The sequence below is a fragment of the Oncorhynchus clarkii genome, unplaced genomic scaffold (assembly GCF_045791955.1).
Source record: "Oncorhynchus clarkii lewisi isolate Uvic-CL-2024 unplaced genomic scaffold, UVic_Ocla_1.0 unplaced_contig_795_pilon_pilon, whole genome shotgun sequence".
NCBI lineage: Eukaryota > Metazoa > Chordata > Actinopteri > Salmoniformes > Salmonidae > Oncorhynchus > Oncorhynchus clarkii.
The window spans coordinates 355,722-370,514 of NW_027257927.1; the positions used below are offsets into that span (position 1 = coordinate 355,722).

General features: G+C 48.1%; 1 protein-coding gene across 1 annotated transcript; it reads right to left on the reverse strand.

Moving 5' to 3' along the window:
* Window positions 1-201: 201 nt before the first annotated feature.
* LOC139393679 (rab-3A-interacting protein-like) lies at window positions 202-13,899 on the reverse strand (the record flags this gene model as incomplete). Its single annotated transcript, XM_071142022.1, has 8 exons — window positions 202-547; window positions 2,731-2,800; window positions 3,270-3,369; window positions 8,697-8,809; window positions 11,859-11,987; window positions 13,106-13,309; window positions 13,647-13,748; window positions 13,840-13,899. Coding segments are annotated over 8 exons (861 nt in total), but the record flags the coding sequence as incomplete, so codon positions are not given.
* Between the last annotated feature and the right edge of the window lie 894 nt (window positions 13,900-14,793).

Genomic DNA, 14,793 nt, shown 5'->3' on the forward strand with positions numbered 1-14,793 from the left:
CTCACTGTTATTGGTAGATCAGTCAGTCTGAACTACCAATCCCCTTCCTGAATAACTACTCACTGTTATTGGTAGATCAGTCAGTCTGAACTACCAATCCCCTTCCTGATTAACTACTCACTGTTATTGGTAGATCAGTCAGTCAACTACCAATCCCCTTACATCCTGAATAACTACTACTCACTGTTATTGGTAGACCAGTCAGGATGTAAGGGGCATGCATTTTAAGTCATATACTTGTAGGTATTGAAGACAGAGGATGGGAGGACTCTCCTGAAATGACACGTGATTGGATGAGAGATTGGAAGGGGTAGCGATGAGGAGCGTTGGGGGCGGTCCTTCTTCCTTCTGAGAGCCAGGAGGGTAGGATGATTGGAGAGCTATTCTGTCCGTCACGGGAGTGCATCTGATGATAGGTTGAGATTCAGACACGCATCCCTCTGTTCTGTATCGTGATTGGTTGGTCACAGTTCCTCCTTGTAGTAGCCCAGCTTAGCAAAACTCATCTCTTTCCTCAACTGCATCACTTCCCAGAACATCTGTTCTGCTAGAGAACAGGAACGGAGATGGAGAACAGGAAAGGAGATGGAGGAAAGGAGATGGAGAACAGGAACGGAGATGGAGGAAAGGAGATGGAGAACAGGAACGGAGATGGAGAACAGGAAAGGAGATGGAGGAAAGGAGATGGAGAACAGGAACGGAGATGGAGGAAAGGAGATGGAGAACAGGAACGGAGATGGAGGAAAGGAGATGGAGAACAGGAACGGAGATGGAGGAAAGGAGATGGAGAACAGGAACGGAGATGGAGAACAGGAAAGGAGATGGAGGAAAGGAGATGGAGAACAGGAACGGAGATGGAGGAAAGGAGATGGAGGAAAGGAGATGGAGAACAGGAACGGAGATGGAGGAAAGGAGATCGAGAACAGGAACAGAGATGGAGAACAGGAACGGAGATGGAGAACAGGAAAGGAGATGGAGGAAGGAAAGGAGATAGAGAACAGGAAAAGAGATGGAGAACAGGAAAGGAGATGGAGAACAGGAAAGGAGATGGAGGAAAGGAGATGGAGAACAGGAACGGAGATGGAGAACAGGAAAGGAGATGGAGGAAAGGAGATGGAGAACAGGAACGGAGATGGAGGAAAGGAGATGGAGAACAGGAACGGAGATGGAGGAAAGGAGATGGAGAACAGGAAAGGAGATGGAGGAAAGGAGATGGAGAACAGGAACGGAGATGGAGGAAAGGAGATGGAGAACAGGAACGGAGATGGAGGAAAGGAGATGGAGAACAGGAACGGAGATGGAGGAAAGGAGATGGAGAACAGGAACGGAGATGGAGAACAGGAACGGAGATGGAGAACAGGAAAGGAGATGGAGGAAAGGAGATGGAGAACAGGAACGGAGATGGAGGAAAGGAGATGGAGAACAGGAACGGAGATGGAGGAAAGGAGATGGAGAACAGGAACGGAGATGGAGGAAAGGAGATGGAGAACAGGAACGGAGATGGAGGAAAGGAGATGGAGAACAGGAACGGAGATGGAGGAAAGGAGATCGAGAACAGGAACGGAGATGGAGGAAAGGAGATCGAGAACAGGAACGGAGATGGAGAACAGGAACAGAGATGGAGAACAGGAAAGGAGATGGAGAACAGGAACGGAGATGGAGAACAGGAAAGGAGATGGAGGAAGGAAAGGAGATAGAGAACAGGAAAAGAGATGGAGAACAGGAAAGGAGATATAGAACAGGAAAAGAGATGGAGGGAGGAAAGGAGGATTGGACAGAAGAGAGAATAAACATTACAACACATCCTGACATCCTGACTATACTGTAGGGACATTATAACACATCCTGACTATACTGTAGGGACATTATAACACATTATAACACAATCTGACTATACTGTAGGGACATTATAACACATTCTGACTATACTGTAGGGACATTATAACACATTGACTATACTGTAGGGACATTATACCACATTATAACACATTCTGACTATACTGTAGGGACATTATAACACATTCTGACTATACTGTAGGGACATTATAACACATTCTGACTATACTGTAGGGACATTATAACACATTGACTATACTGTAGGGACATTATAACACATTATAACACATCCTGACTATACTGTAGGGACATTATAACACATTCTGACTATACTGTAGGGACATAGTCAGCATGACAACTGGAGACTAAAGACTGCCAGTTCGGCTACTGTTGAAGATTGTGTGAATCCTATAAACAACAAAATGCTAGAACAGCCATTCCGTGGCTACGTTACAAAAATCATCACTTGGCTCCGAACTCGTCTCCTCTATTGAAAAACAATGGCGTTCTTGTGCTAGTCGTTAACCTTGAGGAGACTTCTCTAAATGAGCTGTGTGACTGATGAGCCTCCACCCTCTACGGTAATGGACATAGAAATAGAATCAGAACGTTGAGGTGAATGGGGATTCCCCATTCTAGGTATTCCATTTCTATGCTGATAGGATTCCACCATGTCAGATAGCTGCTGAGTTAGCCCGATCTACAGCACCACTGGGGTCCATAAGACACACTACTCTACATGACTTATTCATATGTACTGTGGTTTCCTGATAGCACGTCCATCCATGGGATCCATCCAAAGCTTCACATTAGCTAAAACCACTAAAGACAAAGTGTATTCACATGTGACTGTAGGCAAAAACAACACGGAAATGCACTGCTGGCTGATCTCACCGTCCTGCAGCTTGACCAGCCCTTGGTGAATGTAGCGGATGTAGGTAAAGAAGTTACAAACTGACGTGATCTGGAGAGAGAGGGAGAGATCAAGGTTAAATGTCTAGACTGGTCAAACATTAGATGGTGGACATGAATCCTTTTCTTATGCAGGGAATTAGACGTTGATAAACGAGAGTGCTGTCGAAGTCGTAGGGGATTACAGGTTGATAAATGAGAGTGCTGTGGACGTCGTAGGGGATTACAGGTTGATAAATGAGAGTGCTGTAGACGTCGTAGCGGATTACAGGTTGATAAATGAGAGTGCTGTAGACGTCGTAGCAGATTACAGGTTGATAAATGAGAGTGCTGTAGACGTCGTAGCAGATTACAGGTTGATAAATGAGAGTGCTGTAGACGTCGTAGGGGATTACAGGTTGATAAATGAGAGTGCTGTACACTTCGTAGGGGATTACAGGTTGATAAATGAGAGTGCTGTAGACGTCGTAGGGGATTACAGGTTGATAAATGAGAGTGCTGTAAGATGTGGTAAAACTCACCCGATAACGACAGAAAGGAGACACGTAGTAATAGTTGCTGGAATCACCAAACTTGATTCTGTGCTTGCAGGTTTTGGTCTGGCCACTAAGGGCACACTTTCTGTGAGGAGAGACAAGAAACAGAGAGACAGTGGTAAGAAAGACCATTCTGAAACCAAGTGGTAAGAAAGACCATTCTGAAACCAAGTGGTAAGAAAGACCATTCTGAAACCAAGTGGTAAGAAAGGCCATTCTGAAACCAAGTGGTAAGAAAGACCATTCTGAAACCAAGTGGTAAGAAAGACCATTCTGAAACCAAGTGGTAAGAAAGACCATTCTGAAACCAAGTGGTAAGAAAGACCATTCTGAAAACAAGTGGTAAGAATGAGGCCCAGAATTACCCTGAAAACAGCTGAATGTCTAATCACCTAAAGCTCAACATCACAGCACATTGAGAGACCAGGCCTGGCCAGCCTAACTGGACTGATCATGTTTAAGGAATAGAAAGAGGGATGGAGGAGACACACAGAGCGAGGGGGAGAGACACACACAGAGCGAGGGGGAGAGAGACACACACAGAGCGAGGGGGAGAGAGACACACTCAGAGCGAGGGGGAGAGAGACACACTCAGAGCGAGGGGGAGAGAGACACACTCAGAGCGAGGGGGAGAGAGACACACTCAGAGCGAGGGGGAGAGAGACACACTCAGAGCGAGGGGGAGAGAGACACACTCAGAGCGAGGGGGAGAGAGACACACTCAGAGCGAGGGGGAGAGAGACACACTCAGAGCGAGGGGGAGAGAGACACACTCAGAGCGAGGGGGAGAGAGACACACTCAGAGCGAGGGGGAGAGAGACACACTCAGAGCGAGGGGGAGAGAGACACACTCAGAGCGAGGGGGAGAGAGACACACTCAGAGCGAGGGGGAGAGAGACACACTCAGAGCGAGGGGGAGAGAGACACACTCAGAGCGAGGGGGAGAGAGACACACTCAGAGCGAGGGGGAGAGAGACACACTCAGAGCGAGGGGGAGAGAGACACACAGAGCGAGGGGGAGAGAGACACACAGAGCGTGGGGGAGAGAGAGACACAGAGCGAGGGGGAGAGAGACACACAGAGCGAGGGGGAGAGAGACACACAGAGCGAGGGGGAGAGAGACACACAGAGCGAGGGGGAGAGAGACACACAGAGCGAGGGGGAGAGAGACACACAGAGCGAGGGGGAGAGAGACACACAGAGCGAGGGGGAGAGAGACACACAGAGCGAGGGGGAGAGAGACACACAGAGCGAGGGGGAGAGAGACACACAGAGCGAGGGGGAGAGAGACACACAGAGCGAGGGGGAGAGAGACACAGAGCGAGGGGGAGAGAGACACACAGAGCGAGGGGGAGGGAGACACACAGAGCGAGGGGAAGGGAGACACTCAGAGCGAGGGGGAGAGAGACACTCAGAGCGAGGGGGAGAGAGACACACTCAGAGCGAGGGGGAGAGACACACTCAGAGCGAGGGGGAGAGACACACACAGAGCGAGGGGGAGAGACACACACAGACAGAGGGGGAGAGAGACACACTCAGAGCGAGGGGGAGAGAGACACACTCAGAGCGAGGGGGAGAGAGACACACTCAGAGCGAGGGGGAGAGAGACACACTCAGAGCGAGGGGGAGAGACACACTCAGAGCGAGGGGGAGAGACACACTCAGAGCGAGGGGGAGAGAGACACACTCAGAGCGAGGGGGAGAGAGACACACTCAGAGCGAGGGGGAGAGAGACACACTCAGAGCGAGGGGGAGAGAGACACACTCAGAGCGAGGGGGAGAGAGACACACTCAGAGCGAGGGGGAGAGAGACACACTCAGAGCGAGGGGGAGAGAGACACACAGAGCGAGGGGGAGAGAGACACACAGAGCGAGGGGGAGAGAGACACACAGAGCGAGGGGGAGAGAGACACACAGAGCGAGGGGGAGAGAGAGACACAGACCGAGGGGGAGAGAGACACACAGAGCGAGGGGGAGAGAGACACACAGAGCGAGGGGGAGAGAGACACACAGAGTCAGGGGGAGAGAGACACACAGAGCGAGGGGGAGAGAGACACACAGAGCGAGGGGGAGAGAGACACACAGAGCGAGGGGGAGAGACACACACAGAGCGAGGGGGAGAGACACACAGAGCGAGGGGGAGAGACACACAGAGCGAGGGGGAGAGACACAGAGCGAGAGAGAGACACATCGAGGAAGAATGAAAGAAATGGTGAGAGAGCAGGGTGGAATCAGAATGAATGCGGTCTTTGGGTAAACACATTGTATATTCCCTTCACACAGACAGTGAACCACTGAGAACAAAAACATCATTCCCCCAATTCTCTCTTCTTCCTCCCAACTTGAACAAATAATCTCCTTTAATCCACCCAATATTCTAACCAAGGTCAGAGACATTATCAGGAAGTCAATTGTCAGCGGTGGATTCTGATTGGTCACGGTTGGGTGAGGAAGGAGGATAGCAGTTCCAGCACATTGTAATCTCCCCCTAGGATTCTAGAGAGATGATTACTGATTCATATTGTAGACAGAGCAGAAGGAGAGCATATTAAACACAGACATGGAGATACACTATATATTCAAAAGTATGTGGACACCCCTTCAAATCAGTAGATTCGGCTATTTCAACCTCACCCGTTGCTGACAGGTGTAGAAAACTGAGCACACCGCCATGCGATCTCCATAGACAAACATTAGCAGTAGAATGGCCTTACTGAAGAGCTCAGTGACGTTCAAAGTGGCACAGTCACAGGATGCCACCTTTTCAACAAGTCAAGCTAGTCAAATTGCTGTCCTGTTAGAGCTGCCCTGGTCAACTGTAAGTGCTGTTATTGTGAAGTGGAAACGTCTAGGAGAAAAACAGTGGTAGGCCACACAAGCTCACAGAAAGGGACCATCGAGAGCTGAAGTGGGTAGAGTGTATAATTTATTTGTATTTTTTAAAAGTCTGTCTTCGGTTGCATCATTCTCTACCGAGTTCCAAACTGCCGCTGGAAGCAACATCAGCACACAAACTGTTGGTCAGGAGATTCATGAAATGGGTTTCCATGGCAGAGCAGCAGCACACGAGCCCAGAATGAGCAATGCCAAGCGTCGTCTGGAGTGGTGTAAAGCTCAACGCCATTGGACTCTGGAGCAGCGGAAACGTGTTCTCTGGAGTGATGAATCCCGCTTCACCATCTGGCAGTCCAACGGACCAATCTGGGTTGAGGATGCCAGGAGAACACTACCTGCCCCAATGCACAGTGCCCTTTCCTGTTTCAGCATGACAATACCCCGTGCACAAAGTGAGAGTCATACAGAAATGGTTTGTCGAGATCGGTGTGGAAGAACTTGATTGGCCTGTATAGAGCCCTGATCTCAACCCCATCAAACACCTTTGGGATGAACGGGAAAGCCGACTGCAAGCCAGGCCTAATCAGTGTCTGACCTCACTAATGCTCTTGTTGGCTGAATGGAAGCAAGTCCCCGCAGCAATGTTCCAACATCTAGTGGAAACTCTTCCCAGAAGAGTGGAGGCTGTTATAGCAGCAATGGGGGGGACCAACTCCATTTTAATGCCCATGATTTTGGAATGAGATGTTCGACTAGCAGGTGTCCACATACTTTTGGCCATGTAGTGTAAGTGGAGGAGCATGTTGTTAGAATGTCAGGCATATTAAACAGAGGGAACATGGAGAACATGGAGAACAGCGGAGGAACATGTTAGAATGTGACTGAGGAACATACAGAGAACAGTGGAGGAACATGGAGAACAGTGGAGGAACATGTTAGAATGTGAGGCATATTAAACAGAGGGAACATGGAGAACAGTGGAGGAACATGTTAGAATGTGAGGCATATTAAACAGAGGGAACATGGAGAACAGTGGAGGAACATGCTAGAACATGAGGCATATTAAACAGAGGGAACATAGAGAACAGTGCAGGAACATGTTAGAATGTGACTGAGGAACATGTTAGAACGTGAGGCATATTAAACAGAGGGAACATGCTAGAAGGTGACTGAGGAACATACAGAGAACAGCAGTGAACAAAATTAAGAGCTGAAGAAAAAACGCCAGGGTGAATGAATGATACAGCCAACTGTAAATGGTTACTGATAATTCCTCTCAACTTTGCAGAGAATTGCACATCTGTCTGTCTATAGTAGTAGTGGTAGTGGTAGTAGTAGTAGTAGTGGTAGTAGTAGTAGTAGTAGTAGTAACAGCCTACTCCAAACACTGCACGCTGAATTTTTGTCAACAATGAGCAGTGGAAGTCAGTGTGTTAGCTGGGCTAGTCGTCAGCTGGGTTAGTCGTTAGCTGGGCTAGCCGTCAGCCGGGTTAGCCGTCAGCCGGGTTAGCCGTCAGCCGGGTTAGCCGTCAGCCGGGTTAGCCGTCAGCCGGGGTAGCCGGTGCAGCCGTTGGCCGGTGCAGCCGTTGGCCGGGGCAGCCGTTGGCCGGGGCAGCCGTTGGCCGGGGTAGCCGTTAGCCGGGGTAGCAGCCGTTAGCCGGGGTAGCAGCCGTTAGCCGGGGTAGCCGCCGTTGGCCGGGGTAGCCGTTGGCCGGGGTAGCCGTTGGCCGGGGTAGCCGTTGGCCGGGGTAGTCTTTGGCCGGGGTAGTCTTTGGCCGGGGTAGTCTTTGGCCGGGGTAGTCTTTGGCCGGGGTAGTCTTTGGCCGGGGTAGTCTTTGGCCGGGGTAGCCGTTAGCCGGGTTAGTCGTTAGCCGGGTTAGTCGTTAGCCGGGTTAGTCGTTAGCTGGGTTAGCTGGGGTAGTCGTCAGCTGGGGTAGTCGTCAGCCAGGTTAGCCGTTAGCGTGTCAGCTGGGGTAGTTGTCAGCTGGGGTAGTTGTCAGCTGGGGTAGTTGTCAGCTGGGGTAGTTGTCAGCTGGGGTAGTTGTCAGTGTGTCAGCTGGGGTAGTTGTCAGCTGGGGTAGTTGTCAGCTGGGTTAGTTGTTAGCGTGTTAGCTGGGGTAGTTGTCAGCTGGGGTAGTTGTCAGCTGGGGTAGTTGTCAGCTGGGGTAGTTGTCAGCTGGGGTAGTTGTCAGCTGGGGTAGTTGTCAGCTGGGGTAGTTGTCAGCTGGGGTAGTTGTCAGCGTGTCAGCTGGGGTAGTTGTCAGCTGGGGTAGTTGTCAGCTGGGTTAGTTGTTAGCGTGTTAGCTGGGGTAGTTGTTAGCGTGTTAGCTGGGGTAGTTGTTAGCTGGGGTAGTTGTTAGCATGTTAGCTGGGGTAGTTGTTAGCTGGGGTAGTTGTCAGCTGGGGTAGTTGTTAGCGTGTTAGCTGGGGTAGTTGTTAGCTGGGGTAGTTGTCAGCTGGGGTAGTTGTTAGCGTGTTAGCTGGGGTAGTTGTCAGCTGGGGTAGTTGTCAGCTGGGGTAGTTGTTAGCATGTTAGCTGGGGTAGTTGTCAGCTGGGGTAGTTGTTAGCGTACTCACTTTGGTCCTCCACACTCCACAGCAGAGGCCTTCACGACAGGCAGCGTCTGGAAGCCCACCGGCTCCACACTGAGCGTGTTCCTCTCCACTGCCTCCAAGATGGCCGACCCCAGCTACAGAAGAGGTTAGAGTTAAGGGTGAAAGTGCTCTGAAGCCCACCTTAAATCCACAGCCTCCAAGATGAGGTCAGATGTTAGGGGTCAGGGTAAAAGTACATTATATTTATAGACAGTACTGCTTCAGTTACTTCTAGTTTTAGTCAACATTTCTAAAATACTTATTTCAGTAAGTGTCAGTTTTTCCTCATCTGTCAGTACCTCTATTCTGCCACAAGAGGGCAGTGTAACAGATCAGTCTATTCAGAGTACAGAATAGTGTTGCAGGGTACAGCGAAACTTCTGTACATTTTAGACTGTTCTGGGCTGCATTAGCTCCACAGTCCCCATTCATGCTGCACAGACACTGACACGCTTGAATAATGCCACGCGGACCGTAATGAAATTGTTCATTACGGTTCGCAAAACAATGTCCATACAGGCCAGAAATGTTTAACAATGCAGGACGATACCGGTAGCTTCCAGGTTTAAAATGTAGGCTAACTTTCCTAACTCGACTACAGCTGAATTCACTACCCTCATACTTTGTTTGTGATAATATCCAAACCATAATGCGAAATACGCTGATTTTAAAGCCGATTGTCACCACAAACTTTATTAATTGACTTAGTCTCCCTTGCAGCACCAAAAACTAATTATCTCCTTCGCCTCGTCCTGGTTTCCAGTAGATTCCATACCCACAATCAGCCTAACAAACGACACTCATTTAAAGAGACAGCGCACACTTCTATAAAGAAGAGATTGCTTTTTTTTTTCTCTACGCAAATGTTGTTAATCAGTACGATAAAATATGTTCTCTTAGCCGTCACCAATAAGTCGTAAATGAAAAGGGATTGTTTGGCATCTGTATCCTCATGAAATCAACCAAAACAAGCTGAATAACTCATTAAATACACTCCTATTGAATAATATACATTCACCTGTATTATGAATAGACCTAGTCGACATCCTGATTTACCCAGTTAACCAATAGAGATGGACCATTCCAATAACTGATTACCATTATGTAGTCTGATTGGTAAAAGTCTAATTGATTGTACATGATTGTATCATTTATTCATTACTGCATACAAAGCCGTCTCCGTGAACAATGTTGCAAGTAAAGCATTTCAAATGTAATGATATTGAACTCAAAAGCTGAGTTTATCTGTCTGGATCAAGTGCCATTCTGTAACTTTGGCAAATACGCCTTTTCTATGTGTGATATAGTTTTGGTATCAAGTGATGTGATGCTATAGAGTATCGTGATAGTAGCTGGTATTGGGTTGGAAGTTAAAATGGTGGTATGGTGACAACACTAGTACAGAACACTAATGACAACACTAGTACAGAATACTAATGACAACACTAGTACAGAACACTAATGAAAACACTAGCACAGAACACTAATGACAACACTAGCACAGAACACTAATGACAACACTAGTACAGACCACTAATGACAACACTAGTACAGAACACTAATGACAACACTAGTACAGACCGCTAACGACAACACTAGTACAGACCGCTAACGACAACACTAGTACAGACCGCTAACGACAACACTAGTACAGACCGCTAACGACAACACTAGTACAGACCGCTAACGACAACACTAGTACAGACCACTAATGACAACACTAGTACAGAACACTAATGACAACACTAGTACAGAACACTAATGACAACACTAGTACAGAACACTAATGACAACACTAGTACAGAACACTAATGACAACACTAGTACAGAACACTAATGACAACACTAGTACAGAACACTAATGACAACACTAGTAAAGAACACTAATGACAACACTAGTACAGAACACTAATGACAACACTAGTACAGACCACTAATGACAACACTAGTACAGAACACTAATGACAACACTAGTACAGAACACTAATGACAACACTAGTACAGAACGCTAATGACAACACTAGTACAGACCGCTAATGACAACACTAGTACAGAACACTAATGACAACACTAGTACAGAACACTAATGACAACACTAGTACAGAACACTAATGACAACACTAGTACAGAACACTAATGACAACACTAGCACAGAATACTAATGACAACACTAGTACAGAACACTAATGACAACACTAGTACAGAACACTAATGACAACACTAGTACAGAACACTAATGACAACTCTAGTACAGACCACTAACGACAACACTAGTACAGACTGCTAATGACAACACTAGTACAGAACACTAATGACAACACTAGTACAGAACACTAATGACAACACTAGTACAGAACACTAATGACAACACTAGCACAGAATACTAATGACAACACTAGTACAGAACACTAATGACAACACTAGTACAGAACACTAATGACAACACTAGTACAGAACACTAATGACAATACTAGAGGCAGCTGTTAGTTCTTCTGATAGAGGACACCATCGTCTAATAGCAGACTGGGTTATAACAGCTCCAGACATTATACTGCTCCCTGATGGAATACACAGGTTATAACAGCTCCAGACATTATACTGGCTCCCTGATGGAATACACAGGTTATAACAGCTCCAGACATTATACTGCTCCCTGATGGAATACACAGGTTATAACAGCTCCAGACATTAGACTGGCTCCCTGATGGAATATGGATACGACCACAGGTACTAAGGATTGAAAGAAGTTTAGACTGGTGAGTCCATCTGGTCACTACGGAAGCCCAGAGGGTACTTGATGAAACCAGACAAAACAGAGAGCACTTGGTAAAACAATGTTAACAGCTAGAGTCATTTAGGATTTTTAATGAGTTTTAAAATCATAGAGCTGACGACATGCAGGACACAGAATAGGTCTTCATGAACTATCATACATCCTGCACCAGGCATTAGTGTACCTGGAGGAGGTGAGGGGTGTGTGTGTGTGTGTGTGTGTGTGTGTGTGTGTGAACCTCACTCTTGGAGAAGGTGAGGTGTGAGTGTGTGTGTGTGTGTGTGTGTGTGTGTGTGTGTGTGTGTGTGTGTGTGTGTGTGTGTGTGTACCTCACTCTTGGAGGTGGTGAGGTGTGTGTGTGTGGTGTGTACCTCACTCTTGGAGAAGGTGAGACAGGGGTAGATGTCCTCTCTGTAGACTCTCTCCAGGAAGGAGCTGTTCCTCTCCAGACTGGGCTCCTCCTTCCACAACTTAAACTCACTAAACAGGAGACTGTCCAGCTGAAGAGGAGGAGTAGGAGGAGGAGGAAGAGGATTGGGGGGTGGAGGAAGAGGAGTAGGGGGGTGGAGGAAGAGGAGCAGGGTGTGGAGGAAGAGGAGTAGGAGCAGGAGGAGTAGGGGTGGAGGAAGAGGAGTAGGAGCAGGAAGAGTAGGGGTGGAGGAAGGAGGAGTAAGAGCAGGAAGAGTAGGGGTGGAGGAAGGAGGAGGAGCAGGAGGAGGAGTAGGGGGTGGAGGAAGAGGAGTAGGAGCAGGAAGAGTAGGGGTGGAGGAAGAGGAGTAGGAGCAGGAAGAGTAGGGGTGGAGGAAGGAGGAGTAAGAGCAGGAAGAGTAGGGGTGGAGGAAGGAGGAGTAGGAAGAGTAGGGGTGGAGGAAGGAGGAGTAGGAGCAGGAAGAGTAGGGGTGGAGGAAGGAGGAGCAGGAAGAGTAGGGGTGGAGGAAGGAAGAGTAGGGGTGGAGGAAGGAGGAGTCGGGGGTGGAGGAAGAGGAGGAGGAGCAAAGTAGACACTAATGTCACACACATACCTCAACAACATAACTTCCACACACCAACAGACCACACATCCAGATCCCCTCGTCAGCCTCCTTCAGGAAGATAGTTATGGACGATTCATTCTGCTGTATTACAGTGCTCACAGATCTGTTTCACTCCTATTCATACCTACTGATAGTCCAGCTTCATGAGGGTCACTGCAAACAGGGAGGGGGAAGGGTGGAAAGAGCAAGAGAGAGACCTAGAGGAGAGAGAGAGAGCTAGAGAGAGAGAGCTTGAGAGAGAGCTAGAGAGAGAGAGAGGGAGGGAGAGAGAGAGAGACCTAGAGGAGAGAGAGAGAGCTAGAGAGAGAGAGAGAGAGAGCTAGAGAAGAGAAAGAGAGAGAGCTAGAGAGAGAGCTAGAGAGAGAGCTAGAGAGAGAGCTAGAGAGAGAGAGGGAGAGACCTAGAGGAGAGAGAGAGAGCTAGAGAAGAGAAAGAGAGAGAGCTAGAGAGAGAGCTAGAGAGAGAGCAAAAGAGAGAGACAGACCTAAAGAGAGAGAGCTAGAGGAGAGAGAGAGAGATAGAGAGCTAGAGGAGGGAGAGAGAGAGAGAGAGCTAGAGGAGGGAGAGATGTGTGTGTGTGTTACCTCTCTGCAGTCTCGTACGATGGGCTGTGTGCCGCTCAGTTCCTGCCCGCTGCCCAGCATGGCGCTGCTGGTACTCTTGTTGCGGCCATGACCCTTCTTGAAGGGAGCCTTGGAGCCCCCAGGAAGGTCGTGGCAGGGGGAGGTGGGGGACGTGGACAGGACCAAGGTCTTCAGGGCCGACACCTCCGCCTGGAGCACATCAATCTGGGGGGAGGGGGAGAGAGGGGTGGAACATCACACATATAGAACCCATATAGATACAGGTCTATCTTCTGTCTCGTCTCACACCGTTCTGACAGAGAGAGGTGAGGAACAGGTCTATCTTCTGTCTCGTCTCACACCGTTCTGACAGAGAGAGGTGAGTAACAGGTCTATCTTCTGTCTCACACCATTCTAACAGAGAGAGGTGAGGAACAGGTCTATCTTCTGTCTCGTCTCACACCGTTCTGACAGAGAGAGGTGAGGAACAGGTCTATCTTCTGTCTCGTCTCGTTCTGACAGAGAGAGGTGAGGAACAGGTCTATCTTCTGTCTCGTCTCACACCGTTCTGACAGAGAGAGGTGAGGAACAGGTCTATCTTCTGTCTGGTCTCGTTCTGACAGAGAGAGGTGAGGAACAGGTCTATCTTCTGTCTCGTCTCGTTCTGACAGAGAGAGGTGAGGAACAGGTTTACATCGTCTCACACCGTTCTGACAGAGAGGTGAGGAACAGGTCTATCTTCTCTCTCGTCTCACACCGTTCTGACAGTGAGAGGTGAGGAACAGCTCTATCTTCTGTCTCGTCTCACACCGTTCCTGACAGAGAGAGGTGAGGAACAGGTTTACATCGTCTCACACCGTTCTGACAGAGAGAGGTGAGGAACAGGTCTATCTTCTGTCTCACACCATTCTAACAGAGAGAGGTGAGGAACAGGTCTATCTTCTGTCTCGTCTCACACCGTTCTGACAGAGAGAGGTGAGGAACAGGTCTATCTTCTGTCTCGTCTCGTTCTGACAGAGAGGTGTGAACAGGACTGTTACTGTCAGACTGATAGGATATGATCTACAGGACTGTTACTGTCAGACTGATAGGATATGATCTACAGGACTGTTACTGTCAGACTGATATATAATCTACAGGACTGTTACTGTCAGACTGATAGGATATAATCTACAGGACTGTTACTGTCAGACTGATAGGATATGATCTACAGGACTGTTACCATCAGACTGATATATGATCTACAGGACTGTTACTGTCAGACTGATAGGATATGATCTACAGGACTGTTACTGTCAGACTGATAGGATATGATCTACAGGACTGTTACTGTCAGACTGATAGGATATGATCTACAGGACTGTTACTGTCAGACTGATAGGATATGATCTACAGGACTGTTACTGTCAGACTGATAGGATATGATCTACAGGACTGTTACTGTCAGACTGATATACGATCTACAGGACTGTTACTGTCAGACTGATATACGATCTACAGGACTGTTACTGTCAGACTGATATACGATCTACAGGACTGTTACTGTCAGACTGATAGGATATGATCTACAGGACTATTACTGTCAGACTGATATATAATCTACAGGACTGTTACTGTCAGACTGATAGGATATAATCTACAGGACTGTTACTGTCAGACTGATATACGATCTACAGGACTGTTACTGTCAGACTGATAGGATATGATCT